General features: G+C 38.3%; 1 protein-coding gene across 1 annotated transcript in view; it reads left to right on the forward strand.

The window, feature by feature from the left end:
* The window catches only part of MYO1F (myosin IF), a 1,136,901-nt gene that overhangs the window by 1,010,962 nt on the left and 98,544 nt on the right, over positions 1 to 27,395 (forward strand). The window contains exon 22 of the mRNA XM_044053742.1: positions 19,166 to 19,311. Within this exon, the coding sequence (XP_043909677.1) occupies positions 19,166 to 19,311 (146 nt within the window). The remainder of the gene's footprint in view (positions 1 to 19,165; positions 19,312 to 27,395) is intronic.

The raw sequence follows: 27,395 nt of genomic DNA on the forward strand, positions 1-27,395 counted from the left end.
AGCCATTATCATAAATACTTTGCTCCACAACCTTGTATACTCCGTCCCAATGATACTATTTTATTCTCTTCAAAATTCTAAACCCCTGCAAAGAATATAGAATAAAATATGAATTTTTGTACACCTTTTATTCTTGCACGAGAGTATTACTGGATAACATGAAAAGAAATGCAACTGTATCCCCACTGAAGCCAGGACATCATTCCTCCTGAACATTCACAAAATAACTAACAGAAAGATCACTACTGTATCAACTTAAAATCTTCTTTTCTAAAGGATTCCTTCTTTCTCTCTGAAACAGCATTTTGTAAAATATTAACAGAATACTGGAACAAAATGCTGCAGGACATGAAGGCAAAACCCTCCATCAGAGACATAAGAAAAGCATATAAAAGTATGAGAAGGAAACCTTTGAGTAGTCAATGCAATGACAACCGCTGCTAATTTACTATGCAACAAATCTTAAACCCTATAGATCAATTTAATCTCTTCTGCTATACCTTGTATTAAACTTACGGACAACTGATGTACATACTTCATTCCTGTCTCCTTTTGTACTACAAAAAGACTTCACCAAGAGCTACAATTATTTTACTCAAAATGCTATTTGGGACCACTCAAAGGCAATCTCACAATAAACTTTCTAGACACTAATTTAAACAACATTCTCCAAGTTACCTCCTACCAGCACCTCAGACTTGTACTTGACCCCTCTCTAAATTTTCAAAACACTCACGTTTATATATGTGCTTAACATGCCTGCTTACACACTAACTACTATGTACAAGGAATTTATATTTCATTGAGTTACATGGCTAGTAAAGTTCAACACGAACAATACAAAATGAATTCCCATCTACTGGTGTTGTACGTTAATCACTGAGCTGGTACAACACCTTAGTCGCATCAGAGCATTTATATAAAAGTGGATTTGCCCCACTTCATATGAATGCATTTTCTACTAAAAAAAATACTTCACATGTGCATTGTTTTCAATATGTTTATTTTACTTGTTTTTATTCTTATATCTTGTATGCTAAAACTGCCCCAGAAAAATGAAGCTCTGTTTTTTATATTTACTAAACAGCAATGAAATGTATACATTTGAGGATAAGATTAAATAACTATAGCGTGTCTTTCAAACTATAATTTCCCACATCACAAACCTCTTCTAATATATCATTGCCTGACGTTATGTATAATGTTAGTATTATTGTCACAAAACAGTTCTCTTAACTACTGCCTTAGAACAACCTTTCCCCCATACTGAATATGCATATTGTATTTCAGCTTGAATTCTAACTGATAGTCAGCATACTCAGATCATAATCTGTGAGAAACTTGCTGCAGTAAAAGAAATTGTTGTATATTCACTCATGTAAGTTGTCTCTCTGGCCTGATTTTTCAAGAAGTCATTGCTATCTCGAATTTCAGAGAATGTCTAGATTTTTGCCTCACGTTTTTGGTCTGTTCCTCATAAAATTTGTGTTTTTGAAAAAAAAATCAATGAGGAATGAAGTCATTAAATAATGACAGACATTTGAGTTTCAGACTTCATATTCCTCTTAAAATGCATGTGAATACAATACCTGTTATTCTAGCAATGTTCTAAGCTTATGAATAATATTTAAAATGTGTCACTGATTTTGAGCCTTTGTCTTTCCCTTTATTTTTGTCTTCGTTCAGAATTCTTGCTCCAAGTGTTGTATGTGTGTGTGTGTGTGTGTGTGTGTGTGTGTGTGTGTGTGTGTGTGTGTGTGTGTGTGTGTGTGTGTGTGTCTCTCTCACTGTCTTATCTCTATCAGAGAGTATCTTTCATGTGCTAGTACCAACTTGTGTAAATTTAAAACCCTATAAACCTGCATTATCAAGTGCCTCTTTCAATTTTCTTGCCACAACAAACTGTTAATCACACAACTGTGTTTTTATACTTTCAGTTGATGGTTCCACCTACCAAGGCAGACTTCCCTTGTCAATTACAGCTGCTTGTCCAGTCAGTTAAACAGAAAAACACAAATTCAATGCTTTTTGCAATAGTGCAGTCCAGTTTGCCCCTATAAACCTTACTACATATACTTTACGCAGTCGTCTAAATATAAAACAAAAGCTACTGAGAAAGAGGGCCGACACTTACGGAAGTAGCAGTGCTTTAACAGCAGTAAGCACAGTTAGAGAATTACAAAACTGACAAGTTGTAACCTCTCAGTTAATGTTTGTTGACTTACATTTTGTCAATATGTAGGGAATCTGCAAGAGAGTAACTGGCAATTTGTCGAACTTTCCTGTTGATAAAAATAAAGATATTTCATTTTTTTCAGAGACTATACTATTAGGTGGATTGTTAGGAATTTGCTGCATAATCACATTGCCAGTTAAATCTACTGATAGTTGTTTGTTTTGTGAACAGACTGAAATCATGGATGTTTAGGCGCATTTCATTGTTTGTCAGCTTCCAGGGGGAAAAATTCTGCAGCAAGTCTGAAAAACCTAAGAAATAAAGAAAAGGCAAGTGTAGCTAAGCTGGAAGATGAAGACAAGTAAGTTAAAGAAAATAAAATAGAGAAGAACTGATTAATATCCAAGAGATATTTCTTTTACATTTGGTTCAGATAACAAAAACAGCTAAGAAGGGGTCTTTTAGAGTCATATAGACTCTTGAGGGAAGATTTGTACCTCATTTGTTTTGGCAATAAGGCCTTGTTGTCCTTGATCTCCCATGCCTTAGATAGTGTAATAGCTTGCCAAATGCCAAAATCAGGGATCTAAATATTCACCAGCAGATAAACAGAACATGATACAGAAATACATTCACTGTGCAGTATCACCTCCAGCTCTGGAAAAAGCTGTCCTTACAAATTAATCAGTGCAATACACTATCCTCCTTTAAACAGAACCTGAATGACTGGAAGGGTACACTCAAATTTACCCCAAGGACTAACTAACCTAGCCTTCCTTAAGAAATAGAGTACTGCCTGAGCATAGCAAGGCATTGGTGGTTACAAAACTAAACTGCCTTGAAATGCCTATGAATCCTATGAATAAAAAAGGGCTATCAAAACAGGATAAACAAATGCCTGTTAGAAGATAAAAATCATCAATGGCCAGTAGGTGGCAAAAGTTTTAGTCGGCCGCATTGTCAATGATTTCCAGAAATCACTGACAGATGAAGAAACTGTACCATTTAGAGATATTTTTGCAGCTGAGCCACTTCATAGTTATTCTGGAAAAAGTACTGTACAGAAAGAGAGTTATATTAAAAAAAATAACAGTCTGGTTATAAAATGACTGGAAGTATACACCCCTACATTCATCAGTTAAGTATCTGGGACAATTTGTCTGTCCAAAGTCTGATAACAGACTCTGTGGAAGTTTCTAGAATTATACAGACCCATTTCCATGATGTATCTATGCCAGTTACCCTTTCCCTTGCAGGTGACTGATGAATGGTTTCCACTGTACTTCATAGCACCATTGCCACTGCCCCCACTACTGCAGCTTCCTTTTCATACACAGATAAGTCACCATCTGCTTTATTCTTCTTTGAATAAAATTTCTACATTTGACAAGCTAAGCCCCAGCTATGTTATGATACTGATAAAATTATTAGTGGCCTTCTGTAACTGGTTCTCACCTTAATGGCATCCTGTTCAGTGACAGTGTTAACCTCTTGAGAGAATTTCATGGTTGGGAGGAGGGAGTTAAGGTTTGCTTTCCACCAAAAAGAAAGTTTTGCTCATGAAAACTGATCATCCCCAAATGGGCCTATGCCCTACACATTAAATCTTTCCATAATAGATCTATAATAATTTGGATGGCCTCAGCTTCTCAGACACTTGCCCAAAACAAAGGCAAGAAGTTGAGAAAAGGCCACTCTTAAAAGTAATTTATACAAATAATTTGAAAGACGGTGCAATCATTTCATTGTCTGTTCTTCAAATTCAGAAAAAATCACTGCACGTTAATCATCATCATACCCATGAATGTAGGGCAGGGGGCAGATGTATGAGGAGGATCTGTACCTCATCTCGTTTAGCTGGAAAGAAAATTAATTACCCACCAGTATGAAGGCCCTGTATTACTGCAGCTGACTGGTACTATACAGGGTATCCAAACTTTGAGAGGAAGGATACATCCTTCAAGTTGGCTTCTACTGCAGATAAAACAAGAGCAGGTGTTACAAAATATACATACAATGCAGACAGAACCTATATAATATTAGCACCTATGGCTATTACAAGCTAATGTATCTGATTAAAGGCCCAGGAAAATCAGAAAACTTTCTGTTTATTTCACTGAATGATCATTCTTTGCTTGTTCTTGCAGATGAAGATATTTAGAATGTGCTGAAAAGAAAAGAAAAACCTTACTGTGGTTAAAGAGTTGTTCCATATATCCATGCAATAAAATTTCAGGAAGTTTACTCTCCTGAAAAAAAAAAAATTAGAAAGCAAATGGACACACCCACAAAGCCAAATGCGGCATAACATAGAATATTCATCAAAAGTTAAATACAAGCCACATGATGCAAATCAAGGTGACACTGAGTCAGTTCCTTGAACCGTCTGTAAAACCCTTTCTAAAGGTGGAACTATGGGAAATTTCATGACACATTATTATATTCATATTATATCAAATACAGTATTACAATGCAATGGCTACTGAAGATAATGTCACAAACACTATTCTGATGAACTTTTTCAGAAAGCATCTGCAAGCCCTATTCCACAAATGTAGTTACAGAGTACCTCTGGCACCAGCCTTGCAGCCATTAAAGAAACCAGTGACACAATGAGTACTACACATTGACACAAATGACAGTGATTAACTTCAGAAATTTGCATGTGCAATAAACCAGGAACATGGATGGCACCCTTGGCTATGGAAGATGCATATCTATATGTCCCAGCTTATAGTTCCCACAGGAACTGCCTAGGGTTCCAGGTCAGAGGACTCAACTTCCAGTTTGTTGATCTTCCATTTTGCCATTTCATGGTGCCAAGGATATTTATGAATGCCTAGCTGCAATATTTGCCCATTACAAATTCCCAGTTACATGCCAGTGTTTCCAGATCTGTACAATTTCTAATGCTGACATCTTCCTCTAAACAGCTTTTGAAGCACATGCAAGTGATACAGAAAACTTTCAGTCATCTGGATGTAATATTAGATCTCACAAATGGTTCACAAACTTTTCAGCATCTAGGTTCCACACACTATCCCCCAGAAAAACTGTTATCAAAACCTTAATTTTTCTGGCACGTGTCAAATATAAACTCTGGCATGCAAATAGTACCTCAGGGTTTTGGGGTTCAAGTCACTTTGTATACAGATGGTGCCAAAGCAAGACTATATATAAGAAAAAATGTTAAGTTAACAGCAGAATCTTTGTCACCAAACCACTGAATTGATGAAAAGTAGATTCCAATGCTTCCAACTGCTACAAAATATATACTTTTTAATGGTCGGCATGATATCTCAGTTTAGCTCAATGCATGGCTTATATGCTTCAGTTCCAGTACAAGATGAAACAACAAATGTGCCATGAAATGTTTGTACATAAGACAAAACTATGAAGATTTACAGAATGAAATAAGGGCATAGTTTTGACAAGCAAGCTTTTATCGACATAAAATAAATCTTTTTTTCCAAAATGTTTTCATTCATTTTATAACACAATAACTTAACAGTTTAGTAACAACAAAACAAAATAAACTATATACAATGTCCATAACAACTAAAAAAGCAATATACATATGAGAACACTTAATATTTCTCTAACAGATTAGACAATTTTGTCCAAGCAGTTAAATGGTGGGTTGTGTTGTTAGTCCTTGCTTTTATAGTAGCAATCTCATTCTTACAAATGTATTTCACAAGATGAATAAACTCAACTTTAAAGACAGGAGTAGATTGGGATTTCCAATTTTTAGTAACAATTTTCCTTGCTATAGAGAGGATAGACCATAGTAAAAAATGTTTGTTTTTTAGGAATGACTTCAGGAACAGGAACATTGAAAAGGATAAGGGAGTCATAAATGATGCAGTAGTCATTCCATAGAGCTTTACAAAGATATTTAAAGTCAAAACAAAATGGGGAAATTATTTTGCAATTAACAACCATATGTATCCAGTCAGCATCAGGGTGTCCACATCTGCAGCATTTCATTTCATCTTTCTTGTACATTATTGCTAGTCTATGTAGGGTGAAAAAACATCTATGTAAAAATTTCCATGTGTATACACGCCAGAACAGGGAAAATGTGGATTCCTTCACTGACTGCAAACAAAGTTTTTTTATCTTTTTCTGAGAATACTTGTCTGTTAACTTCACTTGAATAATTCCAAAAAGAAACATCTGTTTTGCTAAAATCATTTCTGAGAATTTTATAAATAACAGATATGTATGAAGTGTTCTTGAGTGAGCTATTAATAATTGTTGAGATAAAATCCAAGATTTTTAAGTTACTCTTACTAACATAAAATAAATCTGCTGTAAGTAGTTGTACAATTATATGAGTCATCCGATACAATAAAGTATGCTCTTGTAAGCTCAGCACAGCATCTGAACACATAAAATAAATCTTCTGGTGCTGTGCTAGGCTTACAAGAGCATACTTTATTGTACCTGATGACTCATAGACTCGTACAACTACTTACTGCAAAAGAAAAAGCAAAACTAAAAAAGAACAATGAATCCTTCTTCATTTGTGGTTCTAAATTTTAATTTCTGAACTCTCTACATAAAACACAAATGAGGAGCCATATATTAAGTAGATTTATGAATAATAGCTAGGACAATTCATATCCATTTAACTTAATAAACTGCTACACTAATCAGGAATGTGTGCAAATGCTTTGTCGTATCTCAGCAATGTTTATTTATTTAAGTTGCTGTACATAATTTGTTTGGCTAGGGGTTAGGAAGAAGACAGAGAAAAAGAGCTGAAAGCATCATAGCCCTGAGAGGGGCTCTGTCAACATTTAGAGGGAAGGAGTTTCTGCAGTCTGTAAAAGGAAAGAAAATAATTTACTGGATGACCAGTCAAGTTTAATTGAGACAGGTGTGCTAAGAGATGCTAGAAGCTTTTTCTTATCCTGCATTATTGATTTTTTGCTGTTAGGTAGTACAGTTGGAATTTAACTATAAATTGCTTAGTTTATTACAGAGTGAAGATTCCATGCTTTAGAGATTGTGCAATTTACCTAGTTTTTGTGTTGGGGTGAGCAACAATATGTGTCTTTGGTCTTTATTTAATAGAGCTTAAGTTGCACTATGAGAATCAAGTTCAAATTAATGTCTTGGGGAAGACACACTGCTTCTTCTGTGGAGTGTTGTTTAAGCACCCACCACATGCACTCGAGCTATCATTATTTGAGGTCTTTTGAAGTGTTTGAAAATTCTAATTAGCCTTGTATTTATAGGATTAGACAAATCTCTGATTTTGTCTAGAAATGTAGGTTAGGCAGTGGTTTTTATGCCACCAGGTTACAAAACCTTATAAGTTTTCTAACTTATTAGTTACAATGGGAGAATTGACTCTTTTTACGGGTTTCAGATGGGTCTAGAAGTTGAGGTCTTACTTCTGTTCCAACCCAAGAAGCTAATAGATTAGTGGGATATTTTTGATTTATAGTGTTCCAGTCTAAAGAAGGGGTGCAAGAATTTTGGTGGGTTGGGGGGAATTTTATTCCCAGTTTTTAAAGTCTGAAGTATTGAATAGATTTAGAAAACCAAGTTTAAACTTTGTTAAATAGTGTTTTTTGGGGTGGAGTTCGCTTAATAATGATGGTTTCTGTTTCCAAGATTTAGGCTCAAAATTGAATATATAAAATACATTTTGCATATAGCAGTCTGTAAAAAGTTTAAGAAGAGGGTCTTATTAGTTCATAAAGAAGGGTAGCCTGGGGAATAGTCGGAGGAAATGGAGCAGTTTTGGTTTGAGAGGTGGCATGTCAAATGAGGCATCTTTGAGGGTATATAAAATTACATGCGCTGATGACAAGGCCCAGGCATCACCTGGGAACTAAAGAGAATGGCAGTTTAAGAGAGAGGAAGGTTGTGAAATTTGCTCTAGTAGACAGATTACTAATAGATTTAAACTATGAGAGATTGTGGTTTTTTTTGTTTTAGAGAAGGTATATGTAAGTAGAGCTTGGTGGAATTTGTGAAGGCAACTGAGTGGTCCTAAAACCATGCTGGCAGTTGGACGTGAGTTGTTTAGCAAAGTGGTGATCTAGTGGAAAATTTGGAGAAAGGAGAAGGTGTTTTGAAGAGGGGTGGAAAAAGTGGGGATAGAGTAAATGTATACAGTTCTATAGGAGATGTTTTTAGGACTAGAGAGGAGAAGTGAGGGACTGTGTAAAGGGGAGAAAGAATGCAAAGCAATATAAAGTCTTGTTGGTTGAAAAGGGTAAGATAAGGAAGGAGGTTAATTTTTTAAAAGAAAGGCTGAGGGAGGAAAGTAAGGCAGCAAGATGTTTCAATAGTGAAAGGCATAGGAAGATGTATGGTTCGGGGCAATAAGATAAAGTTTTGTACTATACAGAATGAAGAGGGTTAGAGGTAGTTCTAGGGTGGGGCTATAGAGCTATAAGTGTGTGAATTTGGGGGGTGGGGGTGGGAATTGGGGTAGGAGAGGAAAAAGAGTTGGTTTGAGCGAACGGAGGGCAGAACAACTGAGGTTTGTTAGTGAGGATTTCAGAAAAGCAGGTGAGCCCAGGGAGCAGCGGTGCCATGAGGCATAGGAACCAGACACCTCCGATGATATTGTGTTTCAGATGAGGAACAAAAGGTTTGACCTAGTTGGACCATGAAAATGTTTTATACCAATCATGACACCAGTGACAATTTAATGTCTAAAGGGTTTAGTTACACTGTCCATTTTAGAACCAGATACCAACCAGGAATGGCTAAGTGCCCCTGGTTGGCTTGATATACCAACCTATATGGTATTGCTGGTGCAAAGAAGGAAAACAAACAGATGGGAAAGTGCTGAAAAAAATGTGTAGTGCTATGAGTGGAGGGGGCTTCTGGGATAAAGAATTTTTAAGCAACTACCGCCATATGCACTCAGCAGGCAGACAAAAAAGGACCCATAATAAAGAACCCACAGATCAATTTTAACTGTCCTCAATTAGGACCAACCATTTAAAACTTTAACTTCACCCACCGTAGGAAATTTGACGATCCACAAATCACAGTAGGGGCTTCAGCTGATAAGGGTCTGTAGTAGGGATGGTGCCATTAACTCTAGAGTATCTGACAACAGTCTTAGTATTAGATACTCTTGTGATTGTGTCTTAACTTTGTGGAAACTGGTATGATCATACTCCAGGTCTGTTAAATAATCACCAAGTTTGTAGTTAAAAACTATCCAGTCAGTCTATTGTAGGTTATTATGGGAGGTGGGACCAACCCTGACAACATTATGGAAAATACATGTTACCACTATGAGTTATTATGGTGCCAAAATGCACAATCTATTTCTGCAGCAAAAGTCAATAGACACAGAGTAGGGTTTATGGTTGGAGTTTTAGGTATTGGGCATTCTGGTATATACTATTTTAGGTTAGGAATGGGATATAGGGATACAGATATTTGTAGCCAAATTTTTAAGAGCGGTTGGTCTTATTATACCAGTAGAGTATGGATATGTTCATTATGTATTTTATTGCCTGGGGTTAGAACTAAGGCAGAGATCCATGCCAGATCTGGTCTGAGTGTAGATGAACCCGATATGATCCCTGATCCACTGCATTATGTCAAATGAGATAGCTGAGGTACAGCCAGGCCTACTAGTCTAGCATGCAAAACCAGAAGTTGGCCATGGTGTCTAGCAATACATTGTTGGGTGATAGCATCCATGGAAAATTGGGTTTAGAGGTAGGGTAGGATAGCTGGGGTAACCTTGTGAGCCTAACCAGCATAGAGATTTTGTTTTTTTTGTTAGAAGTAGTCAGTACAAAGAGTACTGGTGCCTATATATTATCTACTAGTACCAACCATGTGAGGTGAGTATTAGAGTGGAGAACACATTAGAGCAGTTAAAGGAGATGTATCTGCACCCTCCAACATGGTCTCCAACACATGGTAAGAAGAATTTCAACACATGTAACACAGTACAAACGTTATTCACCGCTAGCGCGAAAGTGAGAGTAAAAAGCAGGAAAATCAGTTAGTATTGCAGTATCAAATGAATGCAAGAGGCAGGCCCAGTAGGAAGCAGGGAGGGAAACATAGCGATGCAATGTAGCCAAGAACAAATGATGGAAGTATGTGCAATAGAGCATTAGATGTGGTGAGAAAGAGGGAGCTTAAAAAAGGGAAGGATTAAAGTGAAATTTCTAGTACCTGGGAAAGTAGATCAAAGTAAGGAGAGATGCTCGGCTGTTAGTCAGAGTCCTCAAAACCACCGGTGTTGGAAGAGTGGGGAACAATGGGGCCGGAGATAGAGTGAAAGGGAACTACCAGCAGGGGTGTGGCAATTGAGTAGGACTAAGAGGGATAGGAAACTAGGGGCTAGGAGTGTGAGGAGCCCAGGGGTGACCCACCAGAGAGGGGGGTAAGTGGGGCCATAAGAATGGGACCTGGAGGAGTGAAGTGAAAGCAAGTGCCAGGCTATACAGTATGCTATAGAACTCCTGAGCCTCAGCTAGCAAGGGACAGGGAAGAGCACAAGGCCATAGAAGAGGTGAAGGACCCAGCCAGACAGTGGGGATGGACCTGTGTGGAGAGACAACCACAGAAAGTGCATGACCCATATAGGGAGGGAGTGAGATTAAACCAGAGAGAGTGATGCAGGTATTGGAGAGCCACATAACCAGGTGGTAGGATATTGAGGTGCAAGGAGAGAAAGGGGGGTCAAGGGATATCCTGGATGGATAGGCCCAAACCCATGGGAGGGAAACCAGGGGAGCTAGGAAGAAGGAGAGAACAGAAGCCATGGGTGAAATGGTGGGATAGAATGAGTAAAAGCTACTGCATAGGTAAACGAGATAAAGGGAGGGAAAACAAGGGAAGAAAGAAGAAAAAAAAAAGAAAAAGAGGAAAAGGTGTGAGGGGGGGAGATGAGGGCCTCAGGAGGGAGAGGTACTGGCTGCCTAGGCACACAAGCGCCCAGGCAGAGTAATGTCAGCAAGGAAAACAGACCTCCAGCAGGCTATATAGAGAAGGATCCTGAAGGCATCCATGCCTGAGAAAATTGCAGTAGGCTAATCTTCTCCATAAGCGTCTGCAGTACTGAAACGTTTTAGGAGTTTAGCTTCTGAAACAAAAGTGCTCAGATCTCTTCATGACATTTTAACCAGCCAGCTTATTGTGAATTTACAGTGCTTTATAATCAAAGTAATTTGCTTTTCTCAGAAGCATTTTTTCTATATCAGCATGAACTGAAAACAATGAGTACCAAGGTCACACAGAAAAAACAATCAGTGAAAACTAAAAGAAAAATCTAGCCAAGCTAGACTTTTCACTGTGATTCCTTGAAACCCCTTGCATTAGAGGCAACATGGGATATATGCAAATGACATATATCTCATGTTGCCTCTAATGCAAGAAGTTTCAAGGAATCACACAGTGAAAAGTTTAGTTTGGCTAGATTTTGCAGTGCTTATCTATTATTGGAAGCAGATTTCTAGCATCACATAATTTGTTATAATTTGTAATGTTTTCTGGAAACTATGTATGTTCACCTGAAAAGGGTTGTGTAAAGTCTTAATTACTATTCTGTCAACATTGTTTTGGACATTGGAAGAGGAATAATGGCAAAATTCCTCTTCTTGGGTAACATCCTTTACTGACCTAACTTGCTGAAAAATCCAAGCATGTCTGCTGCTTCTGAGTCCTGTGAAGAAGGACCTCTTTAGTTTTTACATTTTTCTAAAACTTTAGGATACAGCTTGTAACTGGAACTGTTTACCCAAAAAGGAAGTATGCAGAAAAGTGAATAAATAAAATTAAAATTACAGTTACAACGTGCTATTTACTACATTACTATTCATTCAATGAATACAAGTTTAAGCAGAAATGTCGTAAATTAAAATATCACACAATCCAAATACAAATATAAAAGAATGAAGCTCACTGCTGACTAATAAAAACCCAGAATATGTCTCCAACACATCCTTTACTATGAAGAGTCCAACAGATGGTAAAAAAGTCAGCAAAGCAACAGTTTCTAAAACACATGACTTGCAATTGCATACATCTTACAAAGTGCACTGAAGGGCTTTAACATTGCCATTCCAATGGTATAATACTGTGAGTGTAAAACACGGGATCAACCACAGTTAAATGACCGAAGATCATCACAAGCTGCAATACATTAAGAAAGTGAATGAACATAACATTCGATAATGAAGATTCTGACAACCCAATACTCACAGTTACATGACTAAAGATCATCACAAGCTGCAATACATTAAAAAAGTGAATGAACATGACGCTGGATAATGAAGACTCTGAAGCAGCACTCGGGTTTATTAGATGTCAAAGTAAGTTACATCAGAAAAGTACGTCCCCAAGAAATACAAAATGTGACCGTTATTCATCTTCCTGCCTCGCACCAATGTGACAGAGTAATATTTATTACTTTACAAACCCCTTTTCAGGTTAACTTAAATATTTCCGGCCAAACATAACGAATTATGTGACTCTGGAAATCTGGTTGCGATAATATGTAAGTACCGATTTTTTTTTTAGTTTTTACTATATCGATATAAAGGAAATAACTGCAGTAACACTAGATTTAAATGCATTTGAGAAGAGTCCGAATCCTGGAGCACTATAGATCAGCTCAGAGAGTGATTAGGCACATAAATGAAAACAAGTGTACCGTGGTTTGCTTCTTTAGTATGAGCCGATAAATATATGGCACACACCGTTGGCAAACAATATCTCCCTAAAGATATTATATCTTCCTGTTTAATAACTGAATAGATTAACAAACACCATGGGAAATTTTCTCACACTAAAGTATGAATGAAATTGGGGAAAAAAGTTCCTCCAAGTCTCCTAACTGTGAGGGTGAGTGCAATAGATCTCTGTGCCACCAAAGGGGCAAACCTTTACTTTGACAAGACATCAGTGCAAATAATAAGTTTTATGCCAATGTAAATAATTAAATCAGTAATAATCTTTCATTTGGACCCACCCACATGTTTTACTGACTGGTCAACTTAACACTTGTTTAGCTAGTATCACTGAAATCTATGTTCCAGGAGACTGTTGTCTGGACATATTCACTGTGCATTGTTTTAGGGAATTTTACCTTTCCCACTCCCATATGACTGTGAAGTTAGTATATCTATATGCCTATATATATGTATCTTTTTATCTATCTGTCTATCAATCTATATAGATAAATGGATATAAAAGACAGATATACATTTAAGTTAGGAGGTATGAGACTTGCCCTTCAATGGAGAGTATGCAGTTCCCCAATTAAAACAATTATATAACTAAGACTTAACCTATTTGTTTGGGATTTGGTAGCTTATGCAGACAGTGACCCAACTTTAGACCAACATGTGTACATTGTTGTTAGAAAGTCCTTTCTATATTGCACAGCATATAAACAAAGGTATTGTGTCTAGATCTAGGAATGTCATTGCCCCCCTTTAATCAGCCCTCTTTAAGCCAATCACTGAGTACAATGCCCCCTTTGGCATGCATCTGTCCAGGCGCATGCAACAGCAGGAACATCCAAAGAAATGCCTTACTAAAAGGAAACAAGGCCTAAACAATATGTTGTACTTTGACCAACTCAAAGCCCTGTCACTATACTCAGTATCCTACAGACTGCTAACAGGTGACCTGTGTCTGGTAGACAAGGCATCCTCCAACCCAATACTGATGGCAGAAGGTATTGCATTACTTGTGAGCATTGCTTCGCCCAAATAAACCTCCCTGTAGGAGAAGATAGATGTCTGCCAGCCATACTTTCTAAAATATTTGTAGAAAAGCTGTAACTCTCATTAGTCAGGTAAAGTGATAGTGAAACAGTCTTTTTTGTTTTTTCTAAGTCAACAATATCAGTTCAGGACACACAACTGTAGAATGTGCAGGTCACTTGTCCACAAGTAGTAGTAAACATTCAGTCTGTTCCTTCAAAGAGTTGAAGAGCGACAGAATAGACACAGATATATAATCTCAGGATAGCTGGCTTTAAGGAAAGAGATGAGGGACAAAATGGGTGGACTTTTTCTCACAGAAAATTTATGAAAAGTATTTCCTTTAATCAAGCAGCCCTGAAATTTAATGAGTAAGCCCATGGATCACTTAAACCTCCCTTCCCATATCTGAGAAAAGACCCTGTCAGATTATTTTTAATGTTACTCAACTTCCTAGATAAAGAATTTTTAATTAAGTCACTGAAAGAAGGAAAACCTTTTCACTTTGTGGTCTTCAAAGTGAGACTTTTCAAGAATCTGCCTTTAAGAACATTCAAAAGAGAAATGGAGGTTCAGAGTTACTGTTATATTTTTAAATTTGTTTTGGCTTCTGTCATGCTAACCTCAGGCTTCTGGACTTTCCCAGTGTCCCCTGCCTTATTTGCTCCCACCAGATAATCCCTGAGCAACAGATAAGTAGATCTTTTAATGCAGCTGTATTGAAGGGTCATACTTTTTATACAGCAACCTTCCCTGTACGCCCCTCCCTCCCTCTGAGGAATAACATGAAGTGAAATCAATAAGGGATTGAACAGATATTTTTCCATTTGCATGAACTGCTTTAAATCTCTGTCATAGTATAACTGTCTGCTGTCTGCTGTAATCCCCTAACCTTCACTGACAGAGCTACTGCCACTCCAAAAGAGGAAAGAAATGTCCATCTGTTGCATCCCCCCAGCCGACAGTCCAGCACCAAGAAAGTTAATTCAACCAGGATCCTTGTACCATCATGCAGGACCTAACTCCTGAAATTTTCTTTCCTGTTATTGCTTTCGCCCGGACTTTTCCGTTAGTATAAAACACTGTCTCGCTATGTTTAAAAGAGTTTAACATAGCGACACAGGTTTAAAAAAAGCAACGGAGATCTCCGTTGCTTTTTTTAAAGCTGTCTCGCTATGTTAAACTCCTTTAACATAGTGACACAGTGTGTAAAAGCAACGGAGATCTTGCGATCTCCGTTGCTTTTTTTTTAAACCTGTCTCGCTATATTAAATGGGTTTAACATAGCGAGACAGCTTTGAAATAAGCAACGGAGATCTCCGTTGCTTATCTTAAAGCTGTCTCGCTATGTTAAACCCATTTAACATAGCAAAACAGTAAAAAGCAACGGAGATCTTGCGTTCTCCGTTGCTTTTGCTCACAGCTCCGATGTACTGCGTAGGCATGCGCAGTACATCAGAACTGCCGCGGAATACCAGACAGCTGCGGAAGGGCAGCAAAGAGGCATTATACAATGCCATTATTTAAGAAAAGTAATTATTTCTTTTCTTAAATAATGTCATTGTATAATAGCAATAACCCACTTCTGGGTGTGGGCAATGTGGGATTTCGCCCTCGGGACCAAACCACGCCAACCGTGGGTAAATCCCGCATTACCCACACCCAGGCGTGGGTTATTGCTATATTAAACATGTCCAGGACACACATACTAATGAGATGGTGTTGGCATCACTGTCTTTAAATCCAAGGGTTTTAATATGAGATATCATGCTAAAGAATGTAATATTACTTTTGCTTCATAGAATTCTGTTGTAGACTATAACTAGTTAGTAAGGTTTCCTATTTAATCCTAATAATTTCATCTTCTCATTTTAATAGTATTTGTTCTCTAAGCATACATACACTTTGGCAGAAATGCATCTGCAGACACCAATATATAAAAATTCGACCACTTGCTTTTATATAAATCATTTGCTCACAACTATATGTTTGGTGTGTTTCAGCAATGATCATTAGCTTGTCCCTTTTAATGCAGAAAGTCAATGTATGTTACCATTAACTTGATCATATATGATCTTATACAAAAATCAGTTAATATTTCCATTTTCAAATAACAGTTACAGATGGCAATCATTGTGTATTAAATATTGTATTATTTCACCATTGGTAACTATCTTTGTTAAGTATGAAAGTCAACAAGACAAGAATCAAAAACCAGACCAGTATACTACAAACAATCCAAACAAGAAATAACCCAGTCGGTCCACCACGGCAAAAATATATATAACCGTTTTATTAAAAAGAAAGATGAGCGCTTTCAAGCAAAACTCTTTTTTAAATCTATTAATACAGAACATCAAACACATTTAAAAAACATTTTTCATCCAATAGAAACTTTGTTTCAAAACTCTCTCCCATGAACACACCCAAAAAGGTCATACAAGATAACGGGAAGATATTACAATCAGATGATAAAATCAGGACGATTGTTGGAACTTCACCTGTGTTTAGTTACAGAAATCCTCTGAATTTGAAGAAATTGCTTTGTAAAGATGTTGTGGGAGGTTTTCCAAAACAGAAGAGAAAGTTGGAACTTTTCGTTGTGGGCGATGTAAGGGATGTACTTATATTGATACCTCTAATTGCTCTGTGCACCCGACCTCAGGGATGATGCATTGTTCAACTGACTATGCCAACTGTAGAACAAGAAATTTAGTGTATTTAACTAAGTGCAGAGATTATTGTCTTTCTATGTAGGAAAACCTAACCGAATGTTAAAAGAGAGGATTTTACAACATATTAGATATATTAAGGCTAAAACTATACAAAGTGCCTTAGCCTGACATATATTGGAATTTCCAAGTCATTGGTTTATGTTTATGGTGCTTAAAGTACGTGGGTTTGACAACAGAGGTGGACATGTGACTTTATTGATGGAGCAGCTTGAAGTCAATTGGCTAGTTGACTTACAAGCGAATCGTGCACTTGGACTAAATACTATTTTGCCGCTAAAACCCGTGTTGAGAGGACGTAGACCCAATAGATGATCTCCATTGGCCGAATAGTATTGAAATGGTCATGGTATATTTTAGTGAATGGAAGGGGGTTTGGTTCTTAAAAGTGATTTTGATTGGTTGCATGGTTTAATGAATTGCTATATGTGCTTTATGGAATGGGTGTGTTCATGGGGGAGAGTTTTGATACAAAGTTTCTATTGGATGGAAAATGGTTTTTAAATGTGTTTGATGTTCTGTTTTAATAAATTTGAAAAAGAGTTTTACTCAAAAGTGCTCATCTTTCTTTTTAATAAAACCCTTATATTTTTGCTGTGGTGGACCGACTATGTTATTTCTCGTTTGGATCTTTGTTAAGTAGATTTTATAGTTGCTGCATTTAAAACGTTTTTTTTTTTCACATTGTTATCCAAAAATAATACTGCAATATTTTAAAACCTCACTTTTGAAAGACCTTTCTTTATGCAGAATTATTATAGTCCTTTTTGCATTGATATTTTATACACAAAACTGCCTAGTCTGCTATATTATGGTCAATATAAGGGGGCCTTCTTGCATGTAACACATTTTTTTCACCATATTTGATAAGAGATGACATGTGCATACACAGGTAAGCATTACTTTTCATTTGTTGTATATTTGCCAGCACAATATTAAACTGCAGTATTTAAATAACATATATAATCGGAGATGCTGTGCACTCAGCCTTTGCATAATGTCTTTGATTTACTTAAATCCTACAAAGAGCTTATCTTAACCCTAGACATGTTTTGCTAATTCTATACTTCAACCAGTTTCTACTTTGTATTATAGATTTTATTTATTTATTTATGATTATTTCAAAAATTCCTGGTAACTGTTCTTTTATCATTTCACAATTGTTTATATGCTGTGTTGTATGTTTACTTTGACTATGAATTTCTTGTTTTTAAGTTGGATAATTAATAAACAAACTTGAAATGGTGCCCATCCGGGGAAAACTACTTTTGTTTTAGCTCATATACACTACAGAACACATCACAATACCTTCTGTAAATTGATACGACCTTAGCAGCATCCATTAAATAAAATAAACTTTCTAATGCCCCTTCAGTCTCCTTTATTATCACCCTTAACCAGCCTTCCCCTATCCTCGCCAGCTCATTAGATAGAGACATCCAAGTCATGTCTTCCTTGCAAACTTCATATCTTTACATGCTTTCTGCCCATCCTACTGAAATTGATGTCCTTTTATTCCTGTCCCACCCTGTGACTGCCTGCCAGCCATTATGTCCTGCCACTGTGAACCACAGCCATTCAGTCCCCATCATCTCTGTGAGAACTAGTCAAGATGTGGCCATCATCCACACAACCATTTGGGATTTTCTGATTTCCTAGCTTTAACCTCAACCCAGGCAGTTGACATACCTATTTGCAGGTGCAAGAGAAATGTCAGAGACCAAAATGCCTTCCCCTTTTTGCATGGCATACATTCATACACGTCAGGTACATCTGACATTCCCTGATAGCTAGATTTTCTGGCTCCTTTGATCTTGACCTTTATCTCCCGAAATCTTAGGTAAAAATTCCAAGCCTGCTGTTTCTTTACCTGTTGTTGTTGTATAATTAAGTTGTATAATTAAACTCATACTCTAGGACCACCTGCATATCATCATCAGCTAGTACTATAGCTGCTTGAATTTATCCCTTCTGCTAGAATGGTGAGTATATCTGTTACGTGACATACCACAGAGCTGCTAGTCCTTTTGCTCAGAGCCAACCACATGTAATGAACTTGACTGAAAATTCATCAACAAGTAATCATATCAAGAGATATTTGGTCAACAATAAATGTTTCTGTGTGTTGCTTTGCACCATCCTAGCTTTCTGTGGCCTTGCTTTGTTGCATATCTGTTCCCGATCATACACTAACAGAAAACTTAGACACTGTCTGTGGGATAACATCAGATTTTCTGTCTGACATTTGGCATTCAGTGAGTTCCTAAATTATATTTTGCTCTTTGGTCCAGCTACTTCACATCTTTTCTAACATTAGTCATCTTGCTTTAATATTCCTCTATTTAATAGCTTTTTGTATTTATGCCAATCCAGCAAATATCTGCATCTTGTCTGTGTACCTGTTTATCTTTAGGCAAAATGCTTTAGTTCTTCAACCTACAGATGTCATTTTTGTACTGCACTTTGCTTCTGTCCAGTTCATTAATTCAGTGTTCAAGAAATATTGTGCTTTTAAATGATGTTCTAAAACTGTGTTTTTTCAGTCTATAAAGCGTGATGTCATTCTAACGCCAAAGCACCTTTATATGATTGGCCGTGAAAAAGTCAAGAAAGGTCCAGAAAAGGGTCAAATCAAGGAAGTGTTGAAAAAGAAAATTGAAATTCAGACCATCAAGGCAATTTCTCTCAGGTGAGTTTACAGTTATTCATTCACTATACCGTAGCTATTACTACTTTAACTCCATTTACCAACAAGTAAATCTCATTATAAATTGTCTTCCTTTCTGGAATGAAGCCTCTGTTACCATCTTAAAGTGTTAATTTCTAGAATGAGACTCCATGTGACTAATAGTGGTAGCTAAAATGCCACCTAAGAATAAATGCCCAGTAAAATAACTACGGGTGTGAAAAGACTCCCTCCTGAATTAGATATTGAGCTTCATGGGTAAACAAAGCTCCAAACTGTAATGTTCACATGAGCCAAAAAAAATATACTAAATGAAAAGCAATTTTAAAACTCATGGCTGAACTAACTTTAAAGATGAGATGTGCGATAATGTCATAAGCAGATTGTTTAAATAATCAAGGCTAAAGAATGAAGTCATTTTTGAGAATATATTTCTTGGCATGCATTATTCTTCTTACATATTGCAAGGAAACACAGAGAAAGATGGAGCACCTTACTATGGAAGGTAGCAGAAATGTAAATATTCTAATTTTTGCTTGTTCTAATTTGTGTTGCAAGGGAACCTGTACTCCACCAAGCAGGTGAGCCGAAGTAATTTTGGAAGAAAGTAAAAAGAAGTTTGCTATGGTCAGCTTTGCACTATCATGAGGAAAGTCTCCACCTTGTTTACCATGACACATTTTTGGTTTCACATGTAGAACGGAATTTAAGTTGTCTTCAAAAGAATTCTAGCAGTTTTATAGATGTTAGCTCTTCAAAGAGGGTCGAATCTGAAGAAGAAATTCAAAGTTTCTGACCGACAGAAGTTAATTACCCTATACCATGGGATGTTATGACATCAGCTTCATTTAGGTTTAGATAGTACAATAACTTTAGAAGCAGTTAGGTACAGACTGAATGAGCTGAGGCAGGTTTGCAAAGAGAGAAAGTATGTTTGAAGCTTCCAGTTAATGAACAGTCTCCAGTAAATGAACAAGTACAGACATAAAAATACTTGAACAAACTGCTTTTCTAGCATATAGCCCTCAGTGTCCTATGAGAACAGTACGGCTAATCATTAAGACATGCTAAACATTGTAATTAATAAAACATAAAGTCTCCATATTTTATTTTTAAACAAATACAGTCATGTAGAATATTAATTACTGAACTGATATTACTTTAAAAAATATTTAACTTTCTATTTAACGTTATTGATGTGTAATTACTTTATGTAGCTTTCTATATATGTGTAGAAAAAGAGAGATGTTAAGCATTTTTGTTATAACGTTATGTTTATTATTAATTTATTTTTTGCCTTTTCTGTGCTGTTTTTCTTTCATTCTTTCTTTCTTATTTATAATATGAGAAAATTATTTATACTGAACAAGTAAGGCAAAAAGCTTAATTATTTGACTCAATAGCTTTTTCTCACATTTAACTTTACTGTGACTCATAGCTAGAGGCAACCGTTGCTAGGCCTGCCAGTAAACAGAAATATGACCTATCATTAACTGAGTGCTGGAATGTGAATGAGGCCAGACGAAAAGACTTGAATATTAATATCACACTACTTCACAAAGGGAGATACTGTTTTCCGTAGCCTTAAGAATGTTCACATGGGCAAACATTTTATTGACAGTTTAAGGGGAAAGAAGATAGGCAGTAATGGTTCTTTCCATCATTTTCTTAAGATGGTCTGGCCGATGGTATGCTTGTTGCCTTTATTTAACTGGGTTTCTATGTTAAACTTTAGGTGTGCATATTACTGTTTTAATGTGCATTTATTTATGCATATATAATTATGAAGCATTTTTTTTCTGGAGCTCTCTGAGCATGTAGCCCAGGCCGGTATGACCCTGACCTTGAGTAGCATCTTACCCTCACCAAGAATGATGCCACAATATGAAGACAAGATGATCAATTTCAACAATTGGCTTAAGTATTGGTGTCATTCAAAGGGGATCCAATGCCTGTCAGCCTGGGATGATATGCTCAACAAGCCACGATGCTTCACTAGGGACGGCTTGCACCTGTCACCCCTGGGCTTTCGGATATTGGCAAAGGCTCTTGTTACCCCCATAGTGCCTTTTTTAGGCAAGGCTCAAAAGACAAACCCACCTCCATAGGTATCACAAGGGATAAGAAACTAAGAGTAATGCTACTCAATGCCAGAAGTCTAAACCTCAAGATGCACGCACTCGAAACTCTCCTTAGCATGGAGAACATCGATATCTGTGCAGTAACAGAAACCTGGTTCAAGGCTCCCGAGAGCACCCCAGCACTACCAGGTTATAGCTCATACCATGCTTTTCGGCCCCAAAACTTGGACTGAACCACAAAAGGAGGGGGAGTATCAATATTCATCAAAGATACCCACACTTCCAGGTTGGTGGCACAGCACGAAGCATCAGAGACTATCCATGTGCAACTAACAGTGGGTAAAACTGCCTTCCAGTTTATAGCCTGCTACAGACCACCCTCCCAAACCCAGGAACCCCACTCAGCCTTCCTGAGAACACTGGAAAATATGAAGGTCTCTCCAAACACCATTATATTGGGCGACTTCAACTATCCAAACATAGACTGGGAGCATTACTCTAGCTCCAACACTCTAACCCAAAGGTTCCTAGAATTTATAAACTCAAATGCTATGGAACAACTTGTTACCACTCCCACAAGAGGGGAAAACATACTGGACCTGATCATCACCAACAGGGGGACTCTATGCTCCAGACCAGAAGTGTATCCCTCACTAGTAAGATCAGACCATAAACTAATCTCACTGGATATTCACATCCCAACTCCACCCCCTGCCCTGAAAACCACAGTGAAAAACTTCTCTAAAGCAAATTTCACACTCCTCAAAACCGAGGTGGAATCCTTCAAAGTCCCCGGGTCTGTGGAAAATACGGCCCAGACTGCATAATCCTTTATAAACGCATTCTACGAACACCTTCAGGAATGCATGGATCATGCAATCCCAAATAAAACCAAGACCCAATCCTCCAAAGGCAGACGTCCTGTCTGGTGGACCCCAGCCATAAACAAACTATACAATAGAAGGAGGAAGCTACTACATGATAGAGCAAAATCCCAAAAAGGGAAGGCATCTCTGATCAGTATTAGCAAAAAACTACGGGCACTCATAAAATCGTCTAAGGCCAGCTTCGAGAGAAAAATTGCACAGGACACTAAGGATAATCACTAGGCTTTCTTTAGTTATGTTAGAAACCTGGGTGGGAATTCCCAGGTATGCTCAGAATTAGTCCAAAATGACAAAAAATACACCGAACCCACAGACATTGCCAACATCCTAGCAGACAGGTTCAGTGCAAACTCCCCCCCCCCACCAAAAGGGCAAATATCTATCCCAGCAGAGTGCTGCCCCCCTGACATCTCAGATGGTCAGGTAAGAGCTGCCCTCTCCAAAGCAAAAAACACAACATCAATGGGACCAGACGGTGTCCCGGGCTGCGTACTACATGAACTCCAAGAACAGCTAAACCCAAACATAAAACTATTGTTCAATCTCAGCCTTACTACAGGATATGTACCCAACGAGTGGCGTACAGCAACAGTGGTTCCTCTCCACAAAGGTGGTGCCTCAACGTATCCTGGAAACTATCGCCCATAAGCCTGACTAGCTTGGTCTGCAAAGCTATAGAAAGGATCATCGTGGACCTCATAAATAAAGATATTGGGGACCTACAGACACTGAATCCTACCCAGTTCAGCTTTGTTAAGGGCAGATCCTGCCTCTTAAACCTGGTTGATTTCTTTGAAACAGTCACCAAGGCCATTGACGAGGAGAAGGTGGTCCATGCAGCCTACCTGGACCTCGCAAAAGCCTTCGATACAATACCCCACTCGGACATTATAGATAAGCTCACCAGCTTAAATATAAACCACTATGTCACTAGATGGGTTGCAAACTGGCTCAAGGACAGAACCCACATGGTTAGAATTGTTGGAGCCATGTCAGACTCCAAACCAGTTACAAGTGGCATCCCACAAGGCTCAGTCTTGGGGCCTCTCTTGTTCGGTATATATTTCTCGGAGGTACAGGCCAACACGGAAGGACTGTGGCTGACCAAGTTCGCAGATAACTGCAAACTGGGCGCCATAATCGACTCTCCAGCCGACACAAGCATCCTCAAAAATGGCCTCATAGAAACAGACAACTGGTGCCAGAGCCATGGCCTCAAGCTAAACGCCAAAAAGTGTATAGTCATCCCCTTTGGCAAAAACAAAGTGCTCACAAATTACCACATAGGTGGTAATCCATTAAGTACAGAAGAAGTAATTAGGGACCTGGGGACCCAAGTTGATAGCAATCTCTCATTTGACAACCACGTGGCCAAAGTGGTTAGAAATACATTGTATATAGCCCACCTAATCATGAAGGGATTCACATCTAGATCAGGGGAGGTCATCGTGCCTCTTTACTCATCCCTCATCAGGCCCATGATTGAGTACAATGCCCCTTTTGGGATGTACCTTACCAGACACCTGCAGCAACTGGAAAGACCCCAAAAGTACCTCACCAAGAGGATCAAAGGGCTCAAACAGATGCCATATGCTGCCCGGTTAAAGAAACTCCAGCTCTTCTCAGTGGCATACCACCTGCTCAGAGGCGATCTGTGCCTGACGTATAAAGCCATGTCCAACCCGGAATTAATGGACATGCTGCACCTCAGAAAATCCAAATCCCATCGAGCTACGCTCGAGAGACTTGAACCTCAGCACTGAAATAAATAGGACATGCTGGAGGGACAGATTCATAACCTAACCCAGAGGCTCCCTTCACTCTGGAATAAAATCCCAGTCCAGGTTAGGCAGAGTCCCTCATTGACTCTCTTCAAGAGGAATCTTGATGAGTGGATGGGAGATCGTAGGTTTACCCCGGGTATCACTTCTGTGTCACTGTTAGACAGAGGCACAGTATACTAACCTCGAAAAAGGGCATAGCAAAATTAATTTAAAATGGGTGGTGAAAGCCAAACACACTCTGGCTAGGCTTATAAATGCCCTAGGGTAGATAGCCTAGTATGAACCTATGAACCTATGAACCTATGCACTGTCTCTTTTAGTTTACATCTTAAGTTAGTGTGACAGACTTACTGTTTCCTGCTGCTGTGGGGACTGCTGATCTACTCTGCATATATACTTTATTCACTTCCTGTCCCTGTCTGCACTGTTATGAGCTCATAGCTTCATAGGTTACTACTAGGTAATTGATGGGGTAGATTGCTAGTAGCCTAGCCACTGCAATTCTCACTAGTTGCTACCCCTTTCCATTAGTGATGTCTGTCCAGACCTGGGATATATTTATGTCTATCATCCATGCATCTAGGCTGCGTTTGAGAAGGGATAGTGAGGTGCTTTTTTTAATATGAAGGAAAGTCTGTTCCACAGGACAGGAATACTTTTAGACAGGTACCTATCCCACCAGCAGGTTCTGTTTATGTTGCAGCTTAGGTTTAGGGCTCTCATATAGGTATTACAGTTTTGGAGAACATCTAAGAGGCATACCTCTCAATCTGCAGACACTGAAGGTAGGTAGAAAGACTCTTGAAAAGTAGGTATATCCAACTAATAATCTGAGAAACTGGTTAGCATAACATTTGAATTCCAAATAGCAAATTACTTTTCTGAATTCCAACAGCATTGTGGGGTACTTCTAAGAAATATCAGAAACATTAGTTATGTTGAGAGTGACAAAAACAATTCAAAAAAAAAAAAAACTACCTCGCAAAGTATTTCATTTTTGCTTCTCGAAAGGGAGATGTAACAGGAGAGTCCGCTTTCTTTAAATTATTGCTGCCACTAGTATATTGGTCAAGTAGTCCGGTTTCCAGTATACTAAACAGCTCCAAAATTTTGAGTGATTGGGAGAGTTGAAAAACCAAGTGAAGGGGTAAATCAAGCCCGAAAATACGTGCATTTCTCCAAAACTAGGTATAGTTTAGAGGTCTGGTAGGAGGTCACACAGAACTAAGTCATATGAGGTTTGTAGGTTAGGCAGAGGTCATCTCATAGGAGTCTGTGTGAGATGGAAAAGAGAGAGGAAGCTTTAAGTAGTTCAGCATAGCAGTTAGAACCCTGGCTCTTAATTTTCTTAGTGATGAAGTTGTGATATTTTTTCCAAACTGTAGCACGTTTGGACAGATATATGCCAAAGAGAGTACTGTATTCTATTATGGGCATAAGGTGGGGGGAGGGGTAGAACCCAGCCCCATAGTACAAAGGGATAAAGCCCTAACTACACCCCAGATAACTTGTGTTTGACAAGAGGCACAGGTACTGGAGGGACTGGTCAGAAGAGGATGATAGTGAGCAGTCAGCACCAGTTCACAGCTCCTGAGGTGGTGGAAGGAGGCATCTAGGCTCACTGCAGTAGTAGCATTAAGAGCCTAGTAAGCTGCATGTTGCAAGCAGCTTACCTCTTGGTCTGGAAGTTGTTTATTAATGGAAGTAAGCATGTACTTCCTGAAGGCAGCAATTGCAGGGTCATAAGGCTGCTGTACTGTGGTGACAGAGAGGCCACACTGCCCAGAGACAGCAGTATGATTCTGCACCAGCATCATCACCCTTCTCACTGGCCTCAGACATGAGTCAGGTGGAGCCCAGTGAAGATAAGGTGGGTCCATTAGATCCAGTGAACAAAGATCATCAGCTGCTACCAGCTCGTTTCTGTCACAGGGAGGTAGGGGACCAATAAATAAATAAATAAGGGAAGAGCAAAGAGCATACTTCTCAACCTCTTAGTGCAATAAATCTGGACAAAGTCTAAAATTAATGGGAGGACAAAGGCCCCAAAATAGGGACAGATTTTTAAATATTGCTCTTATAAACTTAGACAGTTGATAGAATAACAGGATTTCTGTTAGTGCACATTTTATGAAGGATGTGAAGTCTGATTCTGAAATGCATGTCATTATTTATGGAGTAATCCTCAGTGATTTCACAGTAAACCACACATTTTATGAAGAAAAGACCAAAGATACTAGGCAAAAATCTGGTCATTCTGTGAAAATATGGACAGTTGAGAAGTATGGTAGAGATCTTTGGAACTAAAAAATATACCTTTGGTAAACACCTGGGCTAATGACAGTAGAAATATGCTGGTTGAAAGACTGATTATTGTCTGTTGTCTACAAAAGTGCTCAAATCCCTATTAACTTTCACAGTTTTGAGGGGGTGTCATTTATGCAGTAGTTGATTGGGTACTTATGTTTTCCAAAGGACGGCAATTCTACACTATTTGGCACAAAGCTTTCGGACCCTAGTAATGAGTGTTTTAGAGGAGAATGCCCCCAAACCTAAATGACTGGGTTATGTCCTTCAGCCAGTTTACTATTCTTTGGAGTACATAAGGATCATAGGATCATAAGAGGTTACTAGGCTAATGGTCCCAGGACCTTACAAGCCTGGCCAAGTTCAACCCGTGTTTCCAAGTGTATCTGGTTCAAGCAGACACTAAAATCAGCACCTATTGCCCCAATCCAAGAGGGACACAGGTGGAACACCCAGAGTGAATTTCTGGCTACCTATCCAGTCCTCCAAATTACACTTAAATAGGGTCAACAAGGGGCTTTGTTTAACATGAATAGGAAGCTTGTTCCAAAGGTGGAGCAACCTCTGTGAGACAAATCTGTCTCTCCAGCAAGTTCTGTTGATTTCACATACAAATAATTTACACTTGCTTTGATTAATGCACCTATACAACCCAAGTGTGGAATGGTAATAAACGCATTTGCTTGGTCAATATTAGTTGTGTGCCTCAGTCTTCCTTTATCCAATGCATCAGTAACTTTTTCAAAGAATTCTAAATTAGGCATGCAGGCTCTTCATTTCTCAAACCCAAACTGGCTTAGATCAATGGAGTGTAAGCTGCAAATATCTTTATTTATGATTCCTGTAATGATACACTCTATTACCTTACAGATAAGTATGGTAAATACTATCAGTCCAGAGTTGCAGGTTCAGTAGTGGGGCTACTCTTGTGTAAGGGGTGACCACAGCTGTTCTCCATGCTTCTGGCAAGAAGCCAGTTGAGAGGCTGAGGCTCAGCAGATCCTGGAGCAGATAATTGAGCAGTGTCA

The sequence above is a fragment of the Protopterus annectens genome, chromosome 13.part0, assembly GCF_019279795.1.
Source record: "Protopterus annectens isolate FY-2018-M chromosome 13.part0, PAN1.0, whole genome shotgun sequence".
NCBI lineage: Eukaryota > Metazoa > Chordata > Ceratodontiformes > Protopteridae > Protopterus > Protopterus annectens.